This window comes from Hippichthys cyanospilos, chromosome 2 (assembly GCF_059441005.1).
Source record: "Hippichthys cyanospilos isolate Australia breed blue-spotted pipefish chromosome 2, RoL_Hcya_1.0, whole genome shotgun sequence".
Lineage (NCBI taxonomy): Eukaryota > Metazoa > Chordata > Actinopteri > Syngnathiformes > Syngnathidae > Hippichthys > Hippichthys cyanospilos.
In genome coordinates, this window is record NC_142370.1 from 6378572 (window position 1) to 6402044 (window position 23473).

At 41.7% G+C, this 23473-nt stretch overlaps 3 protein-coding genes across 4 annotated transcripts; all 3 read right to left on the minus strand.

Annotated features, from left to right (window-relative positions):
* Window positions 1-617: 617 nt before the first annotated feature.
* Window positions 618-8506, minus strand: acadl (acyl-CoA dehydrogenase long chain). 2 transcript variants are annotated; one of them, XM_088407608.1, is made up of 11 exons: window positions 8346-8487; window positions 5826-6136; window positions 4529-4846; window positions 4275-4439; window positions 3853-3919; window positions 1962-2126; window positions 1771-1872; window positions 1599-1712; window positions 1399-1526; window positions 1237-1323; window positions 618-820 (listed from the first exon to the last, which is right to left on the minus strand). In XM_088407608.1, the coding sequence occupies exons 3-11, from the start codon at window positions 4765-4767 to the stop codon at window positions 727-729; spliced, it is 1161 nt and encodes a 386-aa protein (XP_088263734.1). In that variant the 5' UTR covers window positions 4768-4846; window positions 5826-6136; window positions 8346-8487; the 3' UTR covers window positions 618-726. The 2 variants fall into 2 exon arrangements, with proteins under 2 accessions (XP_088263734.1, XP_088263733.1); XM_088407607.1 differs by lacking the exon at window positions 5826-6136 and having other exon boundaries at window positions 8346-8506.
* A 2840-nt stretch (window positions 8507-11346) lies between these two features.
* On the minus strand, window positions 11347-13950 carry mylz3 (myosin, light polypeptide 3, skeletal muscle). Its single transcript, XM_088403383.1, has 6 exons — window positions 13490-13950; window positions 13180-13207; window positions 12281-12424; window positions 12027-12197; window positions 11880-11957; window positions 11347-11803 (listed from the first exon to the last, which is right to left on the minus strand). The coding sequence occupies exons 1-6, from the start codon at window positions 13490-13492 to the stop codon at window positions 11775-11777; spliced, it is 453 nt and encodes a 150-aa protein (XP_088259509.1). The 5' UTR covers window positions 13493-13950; the 3' UTR covers window positions 11347-11774.
* A 960-nt stretch (window positions 13951-14910) lies between these two features.
* On the minus strand, window positions 14911-21429 carry lancl1 (LanC antibiotic synthetase component C-like 1 (bacterial)). Its single transcript, XM_088403371.1, has 9 exons — window positions 21040-21429; window positions 20819-20936; window positions 19465-19675; window positions 17542-17689; window positions 17311-17457; window positions 17047-17229; window positions 16088-16264; window positions 15909-15981; window positions 14911-15180 (listed from the first exon to the last, which is right to left on the minus strand). The coding sequence occupies exons 1-9, from the start codon at window positions 21124-21126 to the stop codon at window positions 15104-15106; spliced, it is 1221 nt and encodes a 406-aa protein (XP_088259497.1). The 5' UTR covers window positions 21127-21429; the 3' UTR covers window positions 14911-15103.
* Between the last annotated feature and the right edge of the window lie 2044 nt (window positions 21430-23473).

Consider the following 23473-nt stretch of genomic DNA (forward strand, 5'->3'; position numbering starts at 1 on the left):
AGGGCGACACTGCAATGTTTTACATTCATTTTTAACAGTCGCAATAAATACTAAGACGCGGGGGGCATTACAAAGGCCTTGCTTGTTCTTACACGATAGATACATTTTGAATTACAATTTAAAGGTCCAAAAAAATGATGGAAGGGTAGATGGATTGGTCTCTTGAGTTTGGCCACGATTCTGCTGCTATCTAGCGATGGAAGTGAAAGTTGCACGCATCCTTGAAAATGCTTGCCGAGTTGTCAAATGAATCCGTCAGTGGTTTGCGTTTTGGGGTATCGAATAATAACAGTTTGTAACAAACCAACAACACCCATAAAGATTTCAGCACGAGTATTCCATTAAACATTATTATAACAAGATGGAATAATATTTCTTCAAAATCCACCCGGCTATCTTTAATTCCATTGGATGAAGAAAAAAATCTATTCTATGTATGTATGTATGTCTGAACGTACATATGTATGTATGTACGTGCGTATGCAAATTTGACTAGTAGGTTTATTTAATAAGCCTCGCATGACAACTTTATTATTGGGATGAGCAACAAAACTTATTTTTGTCCTAGAACAATTGGCACAGTTCTCCAGCTTTCTTAAAATTCTATATTGTTGGGGTCAATTCCAGGTTCTGTCTTTATTATATTCAATTTGTATTTTTCAGGAAAAAAAAACAACAACAAACAAACAAGACTTTAAGTCCTTAATAGGGTAAGAAGAAGGTGTCTCATTTCTGGCTGACGATGCTTCGAGCAATGAGCTCTTTCATGATCTCGTTGGTTCCTCCATAGATTGGCTGAACACGAGAGTCCACAAATGCCCTGTGAAGACAAACATACAATTCAGAAATTCTCACGGGCACGGGCTGGACTTTGAGCCGCTTAATTTGTTTTGTGACCATCCTCAAAACATTTGTAGGCTGGCTCAAATCATCTTTCTAAATCGAAATGAAGAAAACATAATGCCATTAATCTGTGCTTGTTCTGGCTTAGTCAGCCAACAAGAGGCAGTATATACAAATAAAGAACAGTTTCACAAGAGTGGCCGAGTAAGCTGAAAGAAATCTTTTTTTTTTTTTATAGAGGATAAAGAATACATGCCCTGTGCGTAGTTATATGGCATCAACGTGTTGTTGCACTGTTTTGTTTTAAATACACATGCAATTGTCAGTTTAGTTTTGGACACCCCTGCTTTCTGGGCTAAGTGGATGTGTAAAGACGTCTACTGAGTGCTTTACTTAGCAATGGGGTACTCCCACATGTAGCCCCAGCCACCATGGAGCTGCAGGCACTGCGAGGCCACCTTGTTCTGCAGGTCAGACGCCCTGAAGAAAGACACCGTTAGCACACACACAACAGTGAGGAGCAACATTGACAGGAGAGGAAACCTGCGTTCTCACCAGTACTTGGCCATGGAAGCGGTTGCAGGGTCAAGTCGCTTCTCAGCATGGAGCTGTAAGCAGCTGTCAAGGAATGCGCGGCCCACGCAGATTTCGGTCTTAAGCTCTGCCAGTTTGTGCTGCACGGTCTGCGCAGGATGTTATCAGAAGTCATTAAAGCCGACGGGCTGCTGGAAAATGACAAAACATCAAATACACACCTGCAGGTGAGCCACTGTCTTTCCGAATGCTTTTCTCTGCAACACGTAGCTCCTGGTTTCCTCAAACATGAATTCGCAGCTCGCGATGGCCATGTCGGCGATCACCAGACGCTCCTGAACAAAAACCACATTACAAATGAAGCCAACATGCACACTTAAGCGCGCGACTTGCCTGCGGCAGCTCGTTCATCAAGTAGTAGAAACCCTTGTTGGGTCCCCCCAATAGCGCTTCTGCTGGGAGTCGCACATCTTCGAAGAAAAGTTCAGCGGTGTCCTTCGGGAAGATGATAATAAAAAAAGAAAAAAAAGTGGTGCCATTTCGAAGCAGAACATCTTCCTCGTCAAACGTGCCGTCTTGAGTACCTGTGCCTTTAGGCCAATCTTTTCCAACTTGCGGCCTTTATGGAAGCCTCTCATGCCATCCTCCACCAGAAAGAGACTGATGCCGTGGGCTGCTGTCTTGGCCTCGCGGTCGGTCACGGCCACAACCACCACCAGGTCGGCCATCCAGCCATTGGTGATGAATACCTGCATGGGTTTACAAGTGTTCTGAAATGCCACGCATCTACGGAGTATGATTGCTGTCCAAAAGACGTCAGCGCATGTAACCCCAGTAAAAATTACGCGCGTTTCACCATTCCAATGAGTACGGCTCTCGCGAGGCACGACTTCATGTCTTTGCATCGATCTCTCCTTTGAATTCGTGAAGCTGATCCTTTGCATTCATGGATCTGGATATGCAAATTAAGATGACGTCTCGCCAAGCTACCGGGCAAAGTCAGTCCATCTGCGAGTCATTTGCCCCGCGCATTGCGTAAAGCAGAAAAAATGGCCGAATGCGAACTCAGTGCTAAACAGAAGCTTTCAATTGCTCATTGCTTATCTTAAGTGTAATGTACGCAGATTTTTAGCAATGCTCAAATGAAGCTTTTGTGGGCCAATTCGGGGCCAATTTATCGGAAAATTGCATCATTTTGAGAAAGCTCTGTTAAAGCTAGTGACATCTGCTGGCAAACACAAGTACTGCAGCTGATTCGGAAAAACCCTTTCCTTTGAATTGCACACACAAACACTGTAGTGGAATCCTACTACGAAATAAAGATGAATAAACTACAAATAAAGATTTTTATATTACTTTTTACTCATGTACTGCTGTGGTTATTTGGCTGTTAAAAACATCATGATGGACCAATTTATAATTTGTATTAATGGTTTTCAAACAATATAAGGATTTAGGGGGCATGACTCATTAGCTTGCAGGTTACGGTCGTAAGCCTGTCAATCCATTAACCTTAAATAATTTATTATTACATTGGGCATTCACATTGCAAGCTATTAGCTGTTGATGTACAGGGTAAGATCGCAGTCAAAAAGACGTATGCACACGTATGCAAAGGAGAGATTCATGCAGACGTGATGCGGTGTCTCACGTGGTCATAGTCGTGCAAACGAGAGTTGAATTCAAAATACCTTGCAATTGCAAGTTTTCAATTCGTAAACTCAGCAAAATTCAAAATCAAACCAAGCAACACAATTTAGAGTCCCACTCATACGAATTGTTAAACACGCATCCATCTTTTTGAGAGCGATCTTACTCCATATACGTCAAACACATAGGCTAGCTCAAGCAGTTTGATGCTATTCTAACCGGGTCCAAAATCAATCCTTCTCCATTCTCTACACTGATTATCCCCCATTAGTGTCAAATTTGAAGTTGAACCTATTCCAGGTGAATTGAGGCAAGCGCCGGGGTTCCCAAGATTCCACAAGGTTGCAATACAATGGGATCCTTTCCGTTGGAGATTTAAGGTGGGCAATTTTGGAAATTTCCAAATTGGAAACTTTGATTTTTTTTTTTCCTATTGGGAATAATTTATAATGCAAACATACTTTACTCAGGCACAGGAATTTTGTTTTGACATAATAAGCAGTCAAGTGTGCAAAAAAAAAAAAAGGGTTGGGAGGATGAGTCCCGTAAGGACTCGACTTTCATGTTTTTGTTCCTCAATTATGTGAAAATGTATGTTTTACTTTTAGATGAATCTGTTGAAATGGCTTGATTTTAACTGGATCAAGTCACGCAGATGTCTGTATTTATGCTTTTTATTTCCAAAATGCAACAGCCTAACATACCACAGACTATAACTAAGAAAGCTTTCCAAAATGTACTAGAAATACCATTTGGACTTTTGTCCAGATTGAACTGAGAAAAGAAATGTTTCCGGGCCTTTGCCCTCTGTGGGGGCATGTTTACCTTGTTTCCATTAAGGATCCAATCGCTACCATCGCGCTTGGCGTATGTCCGCACACCTTGAAGGTCACTGAAAAGGTCACAAAATCAATGTCAAAATGGCACCAGGCAAGCCATTTTGGATTTTAAAACCCTTGTGCAGTACAATATTTAGACCGTTCTGGTAGTGTGCTAACTAAGTGGACTCATGCCATGTTGAAATTTGACAGGTTATCACCACCTGGGTGAAATTTCAGCTCCCTTCTTTCAATGCTATCCTCTGGTGTGAAATGGCTTTGATTAAAAAAAAAAAAAAACTGCACAAGGTTTAAACCAGAGTACGTGTTGCTCACGAACTACAGATGGTATGCGAGCTCTCTCTCGCAGAATGTGGGAGAATCACAACATTAAATATTAAAACTCGCACGTTGTCCACCAGTCCTCACCTGCCCGCTCCTGGCTCAGTCATGGCGATGGCACAGATGCATTTCCCAGCACTCAATTTAGGAATAAAGCGTTCAATCTGCTCCTTGGTGCCATAGTTAATTATGTAAGGCATCACAATGTCGGAGTGAAGTGCAAAGCCTGGTCCTGAACAGTTTGAGTACATTCTAATGAATGAAAACAAAGAGAACACATGAGAAACATGCAACTTTCATCAAATGCCATCATTTTTTGTAGTTTTTTTTTTTCCTCTCACTGTTCCTCCCACGTGACAGCAGCTGAGAGCAGGTCTCCGCCAATGCCGCCGTAGTCCTCCGGCGTCATAACTCCCAGGAGGCCTTGCTCGCCGGCCTTTTCCCACACTTCTCTGCTCACTTGTCCGGCCTTCTCCCACTCTTTGTGATGTGGCACTACCTCCTCTTGGAAAAAGCGGCGTACACTCTGCCTGAAGATGTCATGGTCACCGTTGAAAATCCGACGAGTCCCGATGTCCATCAGGTTCTTTGCTTTGGATGTCTCTGGACGAGAGGAGGCGGCCGGTTGACCAATTTCCTGGGCATCATTGTGCTGCAATCTGGTCTCGAAAAAAAAAAAAGGAAAAGAAAACTTGAATGCGACACCGGGCATCCTCAAATTGTGTAAGATTCTGTATGAATAACACCATATGGATTCAACAAACGTGATTCGCTTTTTTCGGACATCTGTGCATAGACCAGTCTCATCTTTATCTGTATCTTATATGTGTTGAGAAACGTCTGTGTTTGTTCAAGTTTTTTATCGTTCGCCTACTCACGTACTACAGTATCTGAGGATGTAACATGAGATGTGCCAAACTTCAGATGTAGTTGTCGACAACATTAGTCAACATTACTGTGCTTTGTAATGTCATGGAACACTTCAGAAATTGCCGCAAACGTCCTTGTTAAGTTTTACTTGAGTCCACATTACAGTGGCAGGAGAGTTGGAGCGATGAAAGAAACATCAATATATTGTTGTGTTTGTTTTGCAACGTAAGGTGAAAGTCGAGGCAGCAAATGCCAAACAAAGGTAACCTTGACAGGTTGGCAAGGCGGTGTGACCAAGGATAGATATGGAAAGGCACTGACTGTTGCCAGGGGTGTGATGAGAAGACAGAAAAAAGTATATAAAGAGTGGATGAGAGAAGATGAGAGAGAGAACGAAGAGCAGAGGATGAAAAGTAGAAAGGAACTCGCCTGTAGCGGTATGCAAGTATGTACTAGAGTTTCTGACAGGGTTGTTTAACAGGAACTTAGTGAGAATATGCCTGAGGAATGGAGGAGAAGCATGCTCGTACCCATTTCTAAGAACAAAAGAGATGTGTGGGGTTGTGGTAACTACAGACGAATAAAGTTGATGTGCCATTCAATGAAGCTATGGGCAAGAGTAATTGAAGCTAGACAAGGGCAGGATTAAGCATTCGTGAGCAGCTATATGGTTTTATGTCAAAAAAGAGCACTACAGAAGCAGTCAGAAGGTCAGCGGGAGCTGCATGGTGTTATTTGTAGATTTGGGAAAAGTTTATGAAACGGTACCCAGGGAGGAACTGTGGTGTTGTTTGAAGTCTGGAGTGGCAGAGAAGTATGTTAGGGCAGTGCGAGACATGTGCGAGTACAGCAAGACAGTGCTGACACGCGCTGTAGAGGGTGACAGAAGAGTTGAACGTGGAGGTGAGACTGCATCAAGCATTATCTCTGAGCCCTTCTTGCTTGCTATGGTGACAGACAGGCGTACAGACGAGGTTAGAGAGGAATTTCCATGGACTGTGATGTTTGCAGTTGATATTGTGATCCGTGGCGAAAGTAGGCAACGGATGGAGGAGAAGCTAGAGTGGTGGAGGATGGCCCTGGAAAAGAGAGGAATGATGGTTAGTCGCAGCAAGACGGGATACACGTGTGTGAATGGGAGGGACCCAGGGAGAAGAGATAGGAGAAGAAAAAGAAGAACAGGCTGGGAAGGGTGGAGGAAAGTGTCAGGTGTGATGAGCGATAAAAGAGTTTCAGCAAAAATGAAAGGAAAGCTGTACAAGACTGTGGTGTTGGCCTGGAGACAGTGCTACTGAGGAAAAGACAGGAGGCAGAGCTGGAGGTAGCAGAGGTGAAGATGGTGACGTTCACTTTGGGGGTGACACAGGATGGATAGGGTCAGGAATGAATACATATGATGGAAAGTACATGTTCAAGGTGAAGATGAAGCCAGAGGCCAGACTGAGATAGTTTGGACCTGTCCGGGGGAGAAATTGTTCATTTATACACTTGTTCTCAAAATTATTCATACCCTCGTGAATTTCAAAGTTTTTTTGTGTGTCTACGACAAACTGTTTTTTTTCCTTAGCTTCTTTGTGAGTCATATGTGACCAACAAACAAATGAATGAAAACAATACATTATTCAAGAGTTTTTTTATTTCAATGTGATATTATTGATTGATGTCCATAAAGTGTTATGTTCAAAATTATTTATACGCCTGTCAATTTCTCAGTGAAAATGTCCCAAATGTTGTGATGCTAAATGCTATTTCAAGATGTCACCAGGTGAATAAACACATGCTTTAAAACAAATGTTGAAAAATTGAACAAAAAATAATTTTTTAGAAGCGTATAAATGAAAAAAAAAAAGTCTCCCAGTTAAACTGGGCTTCTGAACATCATGGTCAAAGAAAAAAGACCGGCGGGTGGACCTGTGTTAGAATCTTGTGTGTGCCCGCAGCAAGGGAAAGGGTTACTAGACCATTTCCAAGCGGTTTGATATCTCTGTGGCGACCGTCAAGAGCATCATGAACAACCACATGAGGTTAAAAACCTCATGACAAGAAATGTAAGGTGTCACTCAAACCTGCCAGCAAAGTATCCTGAGAGGTTAACGTCAACCCTCAGACCCCAACTAGGGCCCTAATAGAAAGACTTGAGCAGGCAGGGACGACTGTCTCAAGGTCTAGCAATGAGTGGCCTAGGAAGACAACCCTGCTCAAGAAAAAGCACGCTGATGCTTGCCTGACTTTTGCCAGAGGTCATCTCCAGACTGATGAGACAAAGTTAGAGTTATTTGGGCCTATGAATGTTTAGTAAGTCCGGAGGGAAAAAAAAGGAGACGCTTAGAAGCCAAAGAACACCATCCCTACTAACAGGCATGGAAGTGACAACATAGTTTTATGGGAACATTTCTCCTCCAGTGGCACAGGGAACATTGTCAAGATTGAGGAAATTATAAAGGAAGGTGGATGAAGGAGTCTGCTGAGAAACTCCAGCTCAGCCACAACTGAATGGACCAGAAAGACAATTATCCGAAACAAACTGCAAAGGAGCAAAGGGAAGAAATGGACAAGGACAATAAAGTGAATGAATGAAAATGGTCATGTCAGAGTCCTGAGCTGAATCCGATCAAAAATTGAAGTGAAACTTGAAGATGAGAAAGGTGGCTTGGAAACCCACCAACTTGACCCATCTTGAGGAATGGTCTGCGGGTAGTTTAAAAAACAAACAAAAGCGGTGCTATTTGATGATTAATTAAGACATTGCACTAGGGTATGAATAATTTTGAACATAGCATTTTTTCCATTAATAACATACCATCAATAACATAGATTCTGCGTTTCTTCAATTGTTTGTTGGGATTGCTTGATTTATTTACTTGTCACACACAACTCATGAAGAAACTTGCATAAATGAAAAGGTTTTGTCACAAACGAGACAGGCTGGAGACAATTGATTGCCTGCGACCCCTAAAGAGAAAAGCCGAAAGGAGAAGTTTTGTTTGTTTGGTTGGTTGGTTGTTTTGTTTAAAAAAAAAAGTGGTTTTAACTTGGGAATCGAAATTCACGTTCAATCAGTATTGCTGAAACTAGTTCAAGAAGTTGTCAGGAACTCTTACGTAATGTGTGTTAAAGGTCGTAGTGACCTACACAAAAACAGAGACACAATAGACGAAAAAGATGAAGCGCACGGGTTACAAATGCACTATGGACTATAATCGATAGCTGATTTTGGCTTGATAGGATACATTTCTTATGTATTGCATTGTTTACGTGTGGAAAGAAACGCAATTTCTCAACATTCACCTCGCTGCAGCTGTCGGCAGAATCTGTAGAGACCGGGAGATTTGTTTACCGTCGCAACGAAATAGTTTGATTGCATTCCTTACAAACATAATGGAAAAAGCTACGGGATAGTAGAATGGTTTAACATAACCCAAGCGCCGTTTGATCGTATATAAACGTAAGGTACATCACTCTGTCTTGTTACCCTCCAACAAGGTTTTACCCAAAATAATATAAAACCATATCCGTTCTGTTTTCATTTTTTATTTTCACTATTTATTGCCTCAATTTTAACAGACTGTATATGTAATGTAGTTTTACTAATTGCTATATTGAGGAAGTTCTGTCTCGTAAAACATCAGAGTGGGACTGCTGTTATCGAGAGACAATTTTCTTCTTTTGAGAGTGCAAAGCTTTGGGTTCTAAGTTAAACTGCCATCTAGTGGTACAAAACAGCATCACCTCACAGTTCAGCCTGTAAAAACATGTAGTCTAGCATTAACAAACCAGGAAACCTTTAAATATACTGTACCAAGGAAAAAGTATGGAATGGGTTCATAATTGTTGCAAAAGTATTCACAAATGCATATTTCACTCTAGAAATAAAAAGAATCCATATCCGTGACCAAAGTCACAAATGAGTAATAGACACAAATGTGCAACAAAATCCACAAATTCGCGCTGAGGTCATAAATGCGTAATGCGAGTCACAAAAGCGTACATTGGTTTGTTGCGTAAACACATAGTTGAACGCGGACATTGATCTGTATTCAGGGCGAGCTGTAAACATTTGGCCTCCTGTATTGGCTGTGTACTTTACATATGACTTTTGCTACAGTCAATCTCACGGGAGTCACAAGTGCGTCACAAATACTAGAGCAGGGGTTCTCAAACCTTTTTGGGTAAGGGACCCCTTCGAGAAAGCAAATTTTCCAAGAACCGAAACGAAACAAAAAAAATTAAAATAATTCAAGCTCTTTTTATTCACCACCAGATTCAGTTTGACAAGTAGCCTATGTTTCAGCTATACTGAAGGTTAGAAAATAAAAAATGCAAATTGCACGTCTCCTTATAACAAAACCGGCTCAATTTCCCAGAAACAGGTTGCTGTCGCCTTGTTAGCAAACAATTGTAGACACAAAATGCATTTTGACAAATTCAAAATTATTACATTTTTTAACATATTAAACTGGTTGAATTGATTGCTTAGATAGATAGATAGATAGATAGATAGATAGATAGATAGATAGATAGATAGATAGATAGATAGATAGATAGATAGATAGATAGATAGATAGATAGATAGATAGATACAGACCCTCTGCAGTCAGGTCACAGAACCCCTGGGGGCCGCGGACCCCACTTTGAGAACCACTGCCCTAGAGTTGTGTATGTGAGCAACTCATTCAGACCACCGGGAGACGCTACTGGTACCACTAAAAGTGCTTACATTGGCAGCCGTCTATTTGACCTTGCAATTGAACATGTTTGTTTTTTTGTTTTTCGTTCAAAAAAAAAAACAATCAAAACATGGAAGCATGTTTACAAACATTTGTAACCTGTCTTTTGACCGTCTAACAGGAAAATGTTAAAACATGATTTCAATTCATTGAAAAGAAGAGAAACATTTAATTACTGATCACAGACCAATGACATTATCGTTCAATATTTCTTGAAAAAATATATTTACATGGCCTTGATAGTTTTATTGAGAAGTACAATCTCATACGTAAAAGCCAATTAATGACTTGAAGAGTGGTTTGCACTTCTGCCTCACAGTTCAGAATCCAGAGTTCAATTCCAGCTCACTCTGGCCTCCCTGTGTGGAGTTTGCATGTTCTCCCCGTGCCCGCTTGGGTTCCCTCCGCGCACTCTGGCACTTCCTCCCACTTTCCAAACACATGCATGGCAGATGTTATTGGACACTCTAAATTGTCCTCAGGTGTGAGTGTGAATGGTTGTTAGCCTCCGTGTGCCCTGTAATTGGCTGGCAACCAGTTCAGTTATTGGTAAGCCATTTAATGTCTTTCTCTCTGAGCCACACAGGTACACATTAAATAATGATTACATTATTGCACATAAAAGTTATACAACGTCTACACTAAGTTATAAGTTGTGCACCCACTCTCCTGCTCGGAATAACCTGATTTGATGTAGTTATGTAGTCATTTTTTCACTGCTTTCTTCCATTTGTTGCTAGCGGGTGCTTTACCTTTCTTTTCAAGTATGTTGTCTAATTTCCTGTACGATTGAATATCAAAAATAAGAATACTGTGGGATGTTCAATAAAGGCCTATTACCTGTATTCTGTTCAAATAGTGAAACCCATAGCCAATATTATATAGACTTACTGCACACGGTAAAACATTTTGTGATGTAATAGAAAAATACTATAGCTGGCACAAAAACAATCATCATCGATTTTTTCAAGCGATTGTCCTAATGTCCTGGACCTTGTTATGCTTCAAAAGCTTACAAGATGCCCTCCCTCATGCTGATTCACATTTTAGCCGCTTTACTTCAGTCCACAAAGACATATTCTTTACTTTTTCTTTTCAAATACATTAGGTTAAAAAGGTGAGAGACATTGCCCATAAAGTAATACATTCTCTACTCTACTCTAAATATGTAATGATGCCTTTTTTTTAAACCATCTTTCAGGATTATAGTTCAGTTAAACACACACTCACACACACGCACATTCACCCATTTTCTCAAGTAGTTGTCCTGGTTCGGGACAAATTTCACCGTTGCAAGAAATTCAAACATAACGTAGAACTAATAAAAGCCATTTTTACTGTCAAATAGATTGAGAGTGAAGTATTTTTCTATATAGAAATGCATTTGACTTTATGATGTGAACTGCTGAAATAAGTGTCGATTTTATACTGCGTTCTACATGACTGAAATGCACCTGCTGTATAAATGACTGTGTATTACGTGTTGACATTTCCATGCGTGACAACTTATTCCTTGCTTTGAAAGTGCGAACGAAAGATCAAAAAGAGACCGAGCTGGGATGTACTTTGGAAAAGTTTATTCTGCAGTGAACAGAATGAAAATAAATAACGGTTTTCAGGGAGGCGGGAGACTTCGGCGGTCAGTCCACTGCCGTTCTCCAGGACCTTTGGCGCTGCTGGGCCAGTGATGGCTCGACTAAATGAGGTGGCGGTGGGAAGGGAGGGGTCGGCCCTCACTTGATGAGCGGTCACCCCCGCTCCCCCGTTTCCTCACCTCATGCGGCGAGTGGAGACGCGCCCCCGGTGGGATGTGAGTGATGTGGTCTACGATGGAAAGGGGATGTCCCGAGAGAGGAGGGTCGAAACGGAAAGAAAAACAAAATAAACAAGTTGGGTTCGCTTCAACATCCCGTGAACAAAGTCCTTGTCTTTTCTTGTTGGTCTTCTTAACAGTGCACGATGTCCAGAACGCGCTCCTGCTGCACGTTGCTTACACAGACATGATGTGCTTGACGAAAGCTGCAAATACATTAGCGAGACAAGTTATAAAAGAAGAAAAAGAAGAATAAAGGACACATAGGAAGTTAGAACAAACCCTCGTAGTGTACACTGCCGTTCTCATCCTCCTGGCCGGCCATGAGGGCATCAATCTCAGGCTCGCTCATCTTCTCTCCTGTTGGTCGAGAGAGCTTCACGTCACGGACAAGTCGGCGATTTGGTCTTTATTTGAAGTGTGACTCACCCAGGGTGGACAGCACAATACGCAGCTCAGCACCCATGACAGTGCCGTTGCCCTCCTTGTCGAAGACACGCAGACCCTCGACGTAGTCGTCATAGGTACCCTTGGGCAGAGCGTCCACCTGTTTCAGCATGGGGAGGAAGGTGTCAAAGTTGATCCTCTTGTTGGCCATCTCTGTAAGTGGTCACAAGTGAAAGGCTGTTAAAAACACGCGCTGGCTTGTCTGGCAAGACATTCATGAAGGGCCGAGGGCTTACCTTCTGCGCTGGGGTTGCCCAGGATTTTGACCACGTCCTTGTTGGTAGGGTTCTGGCCCAGAGCGCGCATAATGTCGGCCACCTGGTTGTAGGCCACCTGGCTGTCACCAATTCTGTCAAAGAGACCGAAGGCCTCCTTGAAGTCTGAGCAGGAGAGAACACGGGATTTCTTTTACAGCCACTAAGATAAATGTAAAAAAGATTATATATATATATATATATATATATATATATATATATATATATATATATATATGATTAATTTGAGCCTGAAGTTTGAAACCACAGCAGTTATGTGGAGCTATGCTGGCCAAGAGGAAGCGGAGGTTATCTATTTTTGTCCATCATACCATCTGAACGGATGACGCTTTTATGTTATTTTGCTGCTAGCAGGGATCGCAACAGCTGTAGCGCACAGCAAACCCACCCTCCTTCATTGCGCCCCAAGGGGAGAGTGTGCAAACTGATACCCCCCCCTCAACAGTTGCCATATAGAGGCATGGCGACACCTGTGGTAAACCTAAAATGCTGACTGGGAAGTTTAGGGTGCTTGTAAGTAAATTAAGGCTACAAAACGCTGCCATCTTTTTTCCCCTAAACAATTACCATGTTATTGAATGAAACCTAGGGCAAGGTTTCAATGGCAGGGAGGATCACGATTTGGATTCCTGACTGTACGGTGACCTTGCTCATCAATTCGGCTACTAAACTTTGTCTCCGGGTGTTAACTGTGCGGCTCACGGGAAAAGGCTGGGTCAGCTTAGAATAGACATAACTAACATACCCATGGCAACTGGGGCAGATTACAATTAATGGGGGCCGTGACATCTGTGAACTCATGAACAATGGAGTAGTGGATCTTTCTATTGAATGGCAATGGAAGAATCTTTCTCACTTACCCTCAATTTGATCCGCGGTGAACTCGGTCTGTCACGAAAATTCAAACAAACAGGCAACAAAGAATATCAAAAGAATGGAACCATTAGAAAACAAACACCAGATGGAATAAACTGAATCTGTATCACTGAACTTTTAAAACTATTTACTTTTGATTTTCACATTTTTAGCTACAATGTTGACATCATAATCAGGCAGATCTTTCAAACAATTTCTAGCCTGCACCCAAAATTGATATTAAAACATCCAACGCTAACTGTATCGGTAACGCTGCCACGCCCGCAAAGATTCACCACACAACTGAGTACACACCATTTTAAAGAGCTGGAGACGCAGGAGAGGAAAGGAAAAAAGAGGCCAAAGTCCCGAGACAGAGTGGTCCTGAGCCTTGGCTGGAGCGCCCTCTTATTCATTTCTGTCCAGTGACGTCAAAAATGCTAATGAGGCGACTCAGATGACACACTGGGACGTCTTTAACTTTCTTAGGGCAAACAGCGAGGTGAGCGGTGCGGTCAGGCCGTGGTAGCGGCAATGGAAGGGGCAGAGCTATTTTTAGGATAAAGATATTGAGTCCTAGTATTGCAAAGCATTTTAAACTGCAGTTTTTTAAATCACAAATGTCTTCCACTGTGTTTACCCCAGTCTCATTTCAAAGACGTACACAGACTTTCATGGAGAAAAAGTGATGAACCAGTGCAGCCGAGTGACCCTCTTCAGAAGGCACCCCAACCCGGACAGATCATTTACACCTTTTATTAACCTCAGGGACATAGATCCTCTTCTTACAGTGAATTAGGAGAAGGATAACCGCGCTGAAGACTGCAGCTTAACCTTACGTTTACATAACTTTCTCAGAGTGATATACTGTAAGTCCCGCAGGTTCATGAAAAGAAGTCGTAGTCACGATAACCAAGTTAAACGACTTGCGGCAGTTCCAGTCAACCCGCCTGCGCTCTCCATGGTGCTGAGAGCCAGCCAAGGCTGCGGGAACAACCTGCTACCGTGGGTTAATTGTGTATAATCTGTCGCTTGATGACAATAAAATCGGATTGAAGAAGGTGCTGAATGCTGGCACGCTGTTGAGTTGGAGAACAAATGGGACACGCAGTGTGATGTGTAGTAAGGTGGACGATGCCTTGCCATTGGATGCGTATCATACATGTAACCCAAAGAGAAATGTGTCTGTACGAAAGGGTAAACGCAGTTAGGACACACCCCTGCACAGATGAACTCTATTTTTAACCATTCCTGCCTGAGGTGTTTTGTTTCTTAGATGGGAGGGAGAGCAAACGCTCCTCTTGCTTCTCAGGCTCGGCCCCTTCCCACCCGGGACGCGCACAAGCCCCCCAACTCGTGTGTCACGGAGAAGGACCAAGGATTAAAAAAAGCGTGGTGGCATTGTGTCGTGGCGTGGTATTTGGGGGAGTCTAAAGTGTGAGCCTTATTTGGAAAGGACTGTCGAGCCTTACTGTATGTTGCACTGGAGAAGCGATGTAAAAGACGAGACCTGACCCGCTTGCCGATGATTTCTTGGATGAAAGCGCTATCGCTCTCTGACCTAAATTCAAACATAGTCAGTATTATCCTACGTTTGAATCAAGGGTGATCAACTCTAAATCTCATCAAAAATCGAGCAACTTGAAGAATGCAAAAAAAATAAACTTCTTCCAATGGGGAACGTTGCTGCCACCCTGTGGTGTTTTATGCCACTGCACAAGCACGACAAGAGTTACTGTGAGAAATAACTCATTTATTAATCAGACAGTGCAAAGGATCCATTTATGAGGGCATAGATAGCAATCGGAGAACAATCTTTACAATTTGTTGTGAACATGAGCTGGAAAATGCAGAAAGGACACATCGGTTGTGTCATAGCAGGACATCTACCTGTTGGCTTGAGGTTGGAGAGGGCGTATTTGGGGAAAATCACAACTCAAAGGCTGGGAACCGTGCTTGCATTGGCTGCAGGAGGTCGGCCAAAAAGTAGATGGTACCTGCCATGCCTGGAATTAGTGACACAAGGTAGCGCAACATCAGTGTACTCAGTGTTGGGAGTAATGCATTACAACAGTGTAATCACAAAAATGTAATTATTGTAAAGCATGACTTTTTATACAGTGACGCCTTGAAAAATGTTTAAGTTGTTCTGTGATCACACTTTCTGGTGCAACTTGGCTCCCACAGGGAGTACAATAATGTCAAGCAGTCAGAAACAATATGTTTTTTGAGTTCCACTACTGGGGGCCATGTACTGTATGTATTCCATTTGATCAATTGAATTATTTTATTTTATCTTCCTGTAATTGCTCTCGCATTTTAAAAAGGTAAAAAAATTTTTTTTTTGAAGATATCAATACTGAAATTAAACATTGTATATTGTAAACCATCTTTCTGCTGCTTAAGAAATCATTTAATCCTTATAACAACTGGTAAATTTGACTTTCATTGTTGAGTTTACCTCTTAGCAAGTATAATACGATGAAATGTAATGACCTAAAATTCTGCCGTTTATCACAAGGTCCTTATTTTCAGTATTAAGTAAAAAAAAAAAAAAAAAATGCTGAGTATCCCTCTCGACCAAAGTGAAATGCTTCTTTTGCGATACTGCACTTTTCAGCCATATCGCCTAGCTCTAGCCTGCAATCGCTCTCTTTTTAATATACCATTGATGCAGCTTGATGCGGTGTGGGGCACCACTGTTTTCATTTAAGACAATTTTACCAACTCATACCTTCAAAAAGCGAGAATGGGGTATCTGGTGTTCTGCAGCCATGTGAACCATAGTTCATGCACCAGTCTGCAAACTGAACAGCAAAAGACAACATTTCAGTGTAGAATATCCAGCAGAGAGTGCCCTGTGCCTTACTGTCTTTTTGAGGAAGCGGCTCAGTCTGAATTGTGTGTACAAACCATGCAAGCTCTGTAAAGGTGCTTGAGGTCCTGCGTTTGACGGTACAAAGCCAGGAAGGCGTAGGCATTGCCCGCCGCGCCATGACACAGCCCGTAGCCTTTCTTCAGCAATCCCCAGCGCCACACAACATCACCACACTGCAGAGCATCCTCCAGGTACTGACAATCACCAAACACCTGCAATGTCCAAAATTCACTCATTAAGCCTTACCAATAGATGTCGATAAAGCAAGGAGGATATTCTACTTTTTATATTCTATATTGTGGAAGGACATGCACGCATACTGTATGATAGTTTGCAATATTAATGGCCCCAACTACTTCCCCGTTTCTAAGGTCAAACCATTTCCACTTCAAAATAGCCACCAGATTCAGCACATTGTGATGAAGTTTCACGTTTCAAAAGTGAACACTTTCTTCCATATTTTGCAACGTTTTCGACCAATTCTAACGAGCGAAGGGACGTTTGACACTAGGATTCCGGAGCACGTCTCAGACGAATGAGACAGACTACGTGAAACGGCGCTGCAAAAGGCTTGCTCAAATCTCCTGGATCACGTGATATTGCAGATTCGAAATGGTCAACTCATTCAGCATACTGCATCTGCAGAGCTATTTAAAAGGCCTAAAATTTCCCATTTTTATAATATTCCCAAAAGTAAAAAATATTTGAAACATTTAGGTCCTGTGCAAATTCCTCAGCCAATTTGCAAACCATTCAAACTTCATACTGTTCAACTCTCCCAATTTTCCACAAAGGAATACAGGATATTTTCAAAAATGTTCTCCTTCTTTCATATTTTTTGATCCATTCAAACAAATCCAATCGCAATTCTCAAATGTCAATCACGTAATGAATTTCACAGCATTTCAGTTCAGCTACAGCCCCTCAGCATTCCCGGCAATATCTACAAAACCGCATTGCGTAATTTCGGATACAAGTCCAACTCAGCATTGACCTTGTGTGCCTCCAGGAGCATGTAGATGACCCCTGGGGATCCATGGCACCAGTGCACCAGCAGGTCACGACCATCTCCGATGCAGGGAGGGTAGTTCCCAGAGGGGAACTTGAGAAAGCGCACATAGTCGACGCTGGGTTTAACCACCCTGCGAACGTTCTCCTCAGCCGCAACCAAGCCAGGCTGCTCGAGTCAGAAAAGGTAAGAGTAAGGTAAGGTAAGGCGGTTCTTGCTATCCTAAAAGCAGAATGATGGTTCCTTTACCTGCATGAGGAAGTAATAGATGCCGGCCAATCCGTGGGCAGCACCGACATATTGTTCATTGTACCATTCATACATTAAGGGGCTTCGATTCTGGACTTGAAGTTTTCTACTGAGGTGCTCGCCTGACGCCAAGATGGCCTCACTGATCTGAGGGAGAATATGCAACACGCCTGCTAATGAAGGAACTATTAGAAAAAGAGCATATAAAGGTGAACAATAATAATTTAGCACCTGCTGGATGTGCTGCAATGGAATTCTGTCTGTCCCGAGCTGTTGGTTGATGAAGATGAGAGAATAGAGGTAACCCACTCGACCGTAGAGGAGTTCGTCAGGCATCTCTCCTGAACCCTTCACAACAGTCTGGTGATACTGCAGCAGTCTGCAAGAGATAGACATGTGAAAAACGCTCCTTGAAAAAAATAATCGTTTTGCAAATAATGATGGATGGAGTTACCATTTCAAAGTCTAACTGAAAAAATCTGAACTGATTTACTGAGGTAATAATTAAAATGTTGTAATGCAGAATCTGAGACTTTGGGCGATGTTAAAGAAGGGGAGTGGGAAATGGGAATAGTTCCCCAAATAATTTGAATGAGCTGAATGTTACCAGGGTGGAATGCATTCAATCCGCCAATAAATGGAGAAGAAACAAACCGTTTCTCAAATTAATAACTCTTTTTTCGAATAATTGATTCATTGTTATGTGACAGGGTTTAATATTAAAGGGCCTGTCATAATAGTTTTAATTTGCCAAAGTGAGATATATGCATATAAATTACATCTGACACGTTGGCGATTTATCTATCCTTTTTTTTATAGCCGCTTATCCTCACTAGGGTCGGTGGCTTGCTCATAATATAGCTCTATGGTACCGATATTCCTAACCAGGAAGTGAAACGTCACGTTTAACCCTTTAACTTCCGTTGGGACAATGTGTCCCACAGCTTTTCAAAAACTGGCAGTGTGTATAGGAATGGTAGCAATAACATTAAAAGGAGTCTCATTAGTTACACACCTATCTACAAATTCTAGTGGCATTTAGCAACTTTTCCATACACAACAAGCCAGTGCTGGGCCCACTATCAACAAGGTTGCTTGCGGAATATAATTCCTCTTCAATTAACCATCTAATTTTGCAGAAATATACAAATAATATGTGTTATATATGTGTGTTACTATAGATTGCATTGATTACCATGTGTTGTAGGAGTTTGGTGATCATTTTCACTTCTCTGGCATGTTTCTATGATTAATAATATAAAACACCAATGGGATAAAAAAAAAAATCCCATGGTCTGTAACATAATCTATGGAAGTGGGAATTTTTTAAACTAATTTTCCAAATATCCTCGACTTATAAACAAGTAATATATTCCGTAAGTTTTATTTAAAAAAAAAATCTGCAGTGAAAGGGTTAAAGAAGCCTTTGTGCATCTCACCATGTGGCTGCCTCACCTCCTTCATGACGTTGTTTAATGGTAAGTGGTAAATGGACTTTCACTTATATAGCGCTTTTCTACCTTGGGTACTCAAAGCGCTTAACACTAACTCGTCATTTACCTACTGATGATGCAGCATCAGGAGCAACTGGGGGTTAAGGACACTTGGATATGGTCTTGATGGTTGGGGGATCAAACCCACAGCCTCTCAGCTGGGAGAACCACTCTACCACCGAGCCATGCCGCCCCGGCCGGTCAGGAAACATCCATCGATCATCTAAGACCGCTCATCCTCACAAGGGTCATAGGTGCTGGAGCCTATCCCAGCAGTGTGAATAAAGGGGCCAATAACAGCCGCCGTACTGACATAACCTACAATACACTGCTCTCAATCACACTCATTTCTCCTATCAAATCGGTCGCTGTGGACATATAGCATTCATAACAATAGTTTCGCTCAGGGCTGAATTATTTACTCCCGACGTCTGGCTGTATACTGTGTTAAGAGTGTGATTCGGGAAATGTGTAGTTTGTTGGATGGTTCCCAGAAATTAAAATAGGGTTTGGAACATTTTTGTTCAACATCATGAGGACACACTCTGTGAACTAAGTAAAAAGAATGTCAAGTAACACAAAAGTGATTCTTCTTAGTTTTGGTTACTTCACAGTATTAAGTTTTCAATTAGTTTTAATCACTTCAGAAAGCAGGACCGACCTTCGGATGCATTCGTCAGCCTCTCCCGGCTTTTGCATCTGGTGGTACACTACAGCAGCCACGGCCAGTGGTCCTGCATCACCGCAAAGGAAAGTGACATCGTGGCGGCGGGTCAGGCACTTCAGACTGCGGCTGACATATTCCAGAGCCTTCTGGAGGAACGGCGGTTGCTTGAAAATACGGTGAAGGTGCAGGTAGAGCAATGCAATGCCTTTATAAAAAACAGAAAGACCAAATAGGCAACCAGCCTCAGTGAATGTACATTTTGATTTGGGTTTTGTCCAAAAATAAATAATAACACAGATTTTTCACTATGTTTGGAGATTGAAGCTGAAAACATAAGTTTTTGTCATAGTTTAGTCAAAGTCAGTGGTAGTTGATAGCTATTTTGTTCCTGTAAATGACCCGGTCTTGAATGTCACAAACCCATTTATCTTCATCAACGCCTGTCTGACTTTGGGCGAGAGGCAGTCTACACTTTGACTTGTCCCTAGCCAATTGCAAAAGACATTTAGCCAAACATCCACTCACATTCACAACTAAAGACAAGAGTCAGTCAGGAAACCTTAAGCCCAGATGCCTTCGCAGAAATTCTCGTCCACCATCCGGCATCTCAGAAGGGAGTAGCAGTGCACTATTAATACTGTGTACATTGGCGATGGGGTGCTGCAGACTTTAACTTGGGACGCTGTGAGCCGGTGTAAAGGATACTTTGAAGACCTCCTGAATTCCACTGACACACCTTCCTTTCAGGAAAAAAAATAAATAAATCCTTGGTGGCACAGTCCCCGGGGTGGATGAGATCCCCCTGGAATTCCTATAAGCTCTAGTTGTCCTAGTTGACACGCCTCTACAACGTTGTGTAGACGTTGGGGACAGTGCCTCCGGATTGGCACACCGGATGGAGTTCCCCCTCCTGGTATGGATGCCACCTGAAAGCCTCCCTGGTGAGGTGTGATCAACATGGGCCTTCGGGAGAGGGCCCCAGGGACAACCCAGGACACAATGGAGAGACTGTGTCTCTCGGCTGGCGTAGGAATGCCTGGCGCCTCCCCAGAAGAGCTGGACTAACTGACAGGGGAAAGGAAAACCTGGGCTTCCTTGTTAAAGCTGCTGCCCCCAAGAACCTACTCCGAATGAGCAGTAGAAAATGGCTGGTTGAGGAAGCCCATCTGGGGGAGGACATATGCACTCCACACAATAAGGTCAGAATCTGGATTTTAACCTTGAATCTGACAACTCTGATTTATGCCCTTAAACTATTTTCAGGTATTATTTAAGGTATTATCATAATTGCGATTATAATTGTAATATGATAAAGCCTCAATGCCTTCTCACTTTCCGTCGTCACTACCTGCCCAACCGGTGTAAGTGGTGCAGTCTTTTGGGTCGGCAGACTTGAGGCCGTTCTCCATGACTGCTAAAAGCTCGTCGATCTTGCTGCTCAGGCGCTGGGAAAACGCAGACGTCAGCTACAAAAGATATACCACGTCTGATTAACTCGGCCAAAGAGAAAGACGAAAACCCACACACACGCACACAAACAAAGCTATGTTTCCACAATGAGTGAATTACCTTGCCATGGCAGTCAAAGAGCGACTGCGGGTGCTCGGGGCACCCGGCATAGTCGGGATAGGGATTCTTCAAAGCTCTAGTGTCCATTTCTCTTTCGATTTTTCTTTAAAACCTTTAAATGTGAAGATAAACTGTCACGAACGAAGGGCGGTGAAATTGGACGGAGGCTAAATATAACGATGAGAAACACACCCACCTAAAAGCTAAAGCAGATTAGGCGCTAGCTTGCAAGCAAACGAAATGTATTAAAATGCGCAATAACTTGATTTAGAATAAGAAATTAAACCAAGTCAATATTTTCAACGCAATCAATAATTAATTCTGCAATTGCAGAGTAAAGGAAATCGATACCACGCAGTATCCACTGTTTATGTTTACGTCCAATCTTCCTCACCGGTAAATCCCAGAGCGGATCGGATCTTAGTGGAACTCTGCTGCCACCCATGTGGAAGGGAAGAACCACTACACTTAACAGATAATGTAGCTAACTCGCGAGGTCAGACGGTTAGAACGAAATAGAATGCGACAGAACATAAACCGTGGTCCAGAAATACATAGAAATGCAAGTTCTGTGCGTAATGCCTACCATGTTATTCAAAACAAATGTGATTTTTGTGTTTATTGCTGACAACAATATTGATCAGAGTTCGTTTCCCTTTTCAGAGCTTCTGATTTGAATTTTACTCCAACCACTGGTCCGCGGACCGGTACCGGCCCAACTGGTACCAGGCCGTGTGGGCTGCACCCGAAATGTTTTGGAAATGATTTAGTTTAACAGTTCATACGTTTGTGCTTGAGGTTTGCTTTTTTGGTGCCGCATCCGGCCGCTGTTGATATTACATACATAGGGAGAAGGATGATGTGGTTTTTAGAGCAGCTCGCATCCCCACCCGGTCCGCGGCGTTGACTAGTCCGTGGTGATAAAAAGGGTGGGGACCACTGATGATTATATATATATATATATATATATATATATATATATATATATATATATATATATATATATATATATATATATATATATATATATATATATATATGTATATATATATGTATATATATATATATATATATATATATATATATATATATATATATATATATATATATATATATATATATATATATATATATATATATATATATATATATATAAATGCACTAAAAATTACAATTATTTGGAGAAATCCAGACAACCTGTTGGATACCGGCCCTTGGGGAGTTGGACACCTATGCTCTTAGGTAGGATTGTGAGTGTGTATTGTTTGTCTTTGTGTGCCCCGTGATTGGCTGGCTCGCCTACTGTCCGACGACAGCTCAGATAGGCACTGGCACACTAGCAACTCAGGTGAAAAGCTGCTATAGAAGATGGATGGATGGATGAATCAAATCTGTTTATTATTTTTATTTTATTTTATTTTTTATAACCTTTAGCCAACTCACTCTTCTCTAAGATGGAGCATATGCTCATATAAACAACACTTGAATGCCCACAAGCAGAAACGGACACCTTAAAGATATACCAGAACTAATGATGATTAGTTTGGATTTTTTGCCCAATGTTCACATGACAATATGATTTGCTGCTATGAGTTAAGGAAGACCAAGTGCAGCCCTTTCGAATAAATGTACAGCTGTGTCGGTATTCCACATGGCTTCTGGCTTCTGTTTGATGGTTAGTCTTATTTCGGTTTTGAGTTCATACGTGTTGTTAATTTTTGTCTTACATCTTACGTGCACTTTTTGTGATTAACCACCATATTTTTTATGCTTGTGTGCAGTATGAAATGCAATCAAACATATTTAAATGCAGATTGAAACATTTTTGGCATGTTTTAAAGCTATTTTGGTGTAATGCAGTGCAGTGCAAAACATTTTTACGTACAATTGATTCATGGGCAAATCCAATTTATTTTCATGTACTGGTAATCTTAGAAAACATATTGCTTTGTTAAAAACAAACAGGTTTAATTACAGTTTTTTTTTTAGTTTTGTCATACATTTTATTGAATAAAGTAAATTTGTAAAATATGTACATAACTATGCTCATATCTTTAAGAACAATATTCATATTTAAAGCGTGTATAATGCTATAGTGGCTTACGTTAAATCTATAAAACCCCGACTTTTAAAAGAACACGTGAACATATATCTTTACTTCATTTAACCCCTGTGAGAAATATTGACCCAACTCTGTCTTTTTGATGTGTGATAGGAAAAGGACATAAAAAAAAACACTAGGAGGCTAAAATATTGTATAGATTGTCAAAACCTGACGACTTTCAATATGCCACGGTGCCGCCCCTTTTAAAATGCTTGCAAACGGGAGGTTGAGAGATACACCCCATACGTATTAAATTTAGCCCATTTAGGACTCACTTACTGCCATTCAAACCCATGTTTGATCATGCATTTCCCCCGATTTTTGCATTAA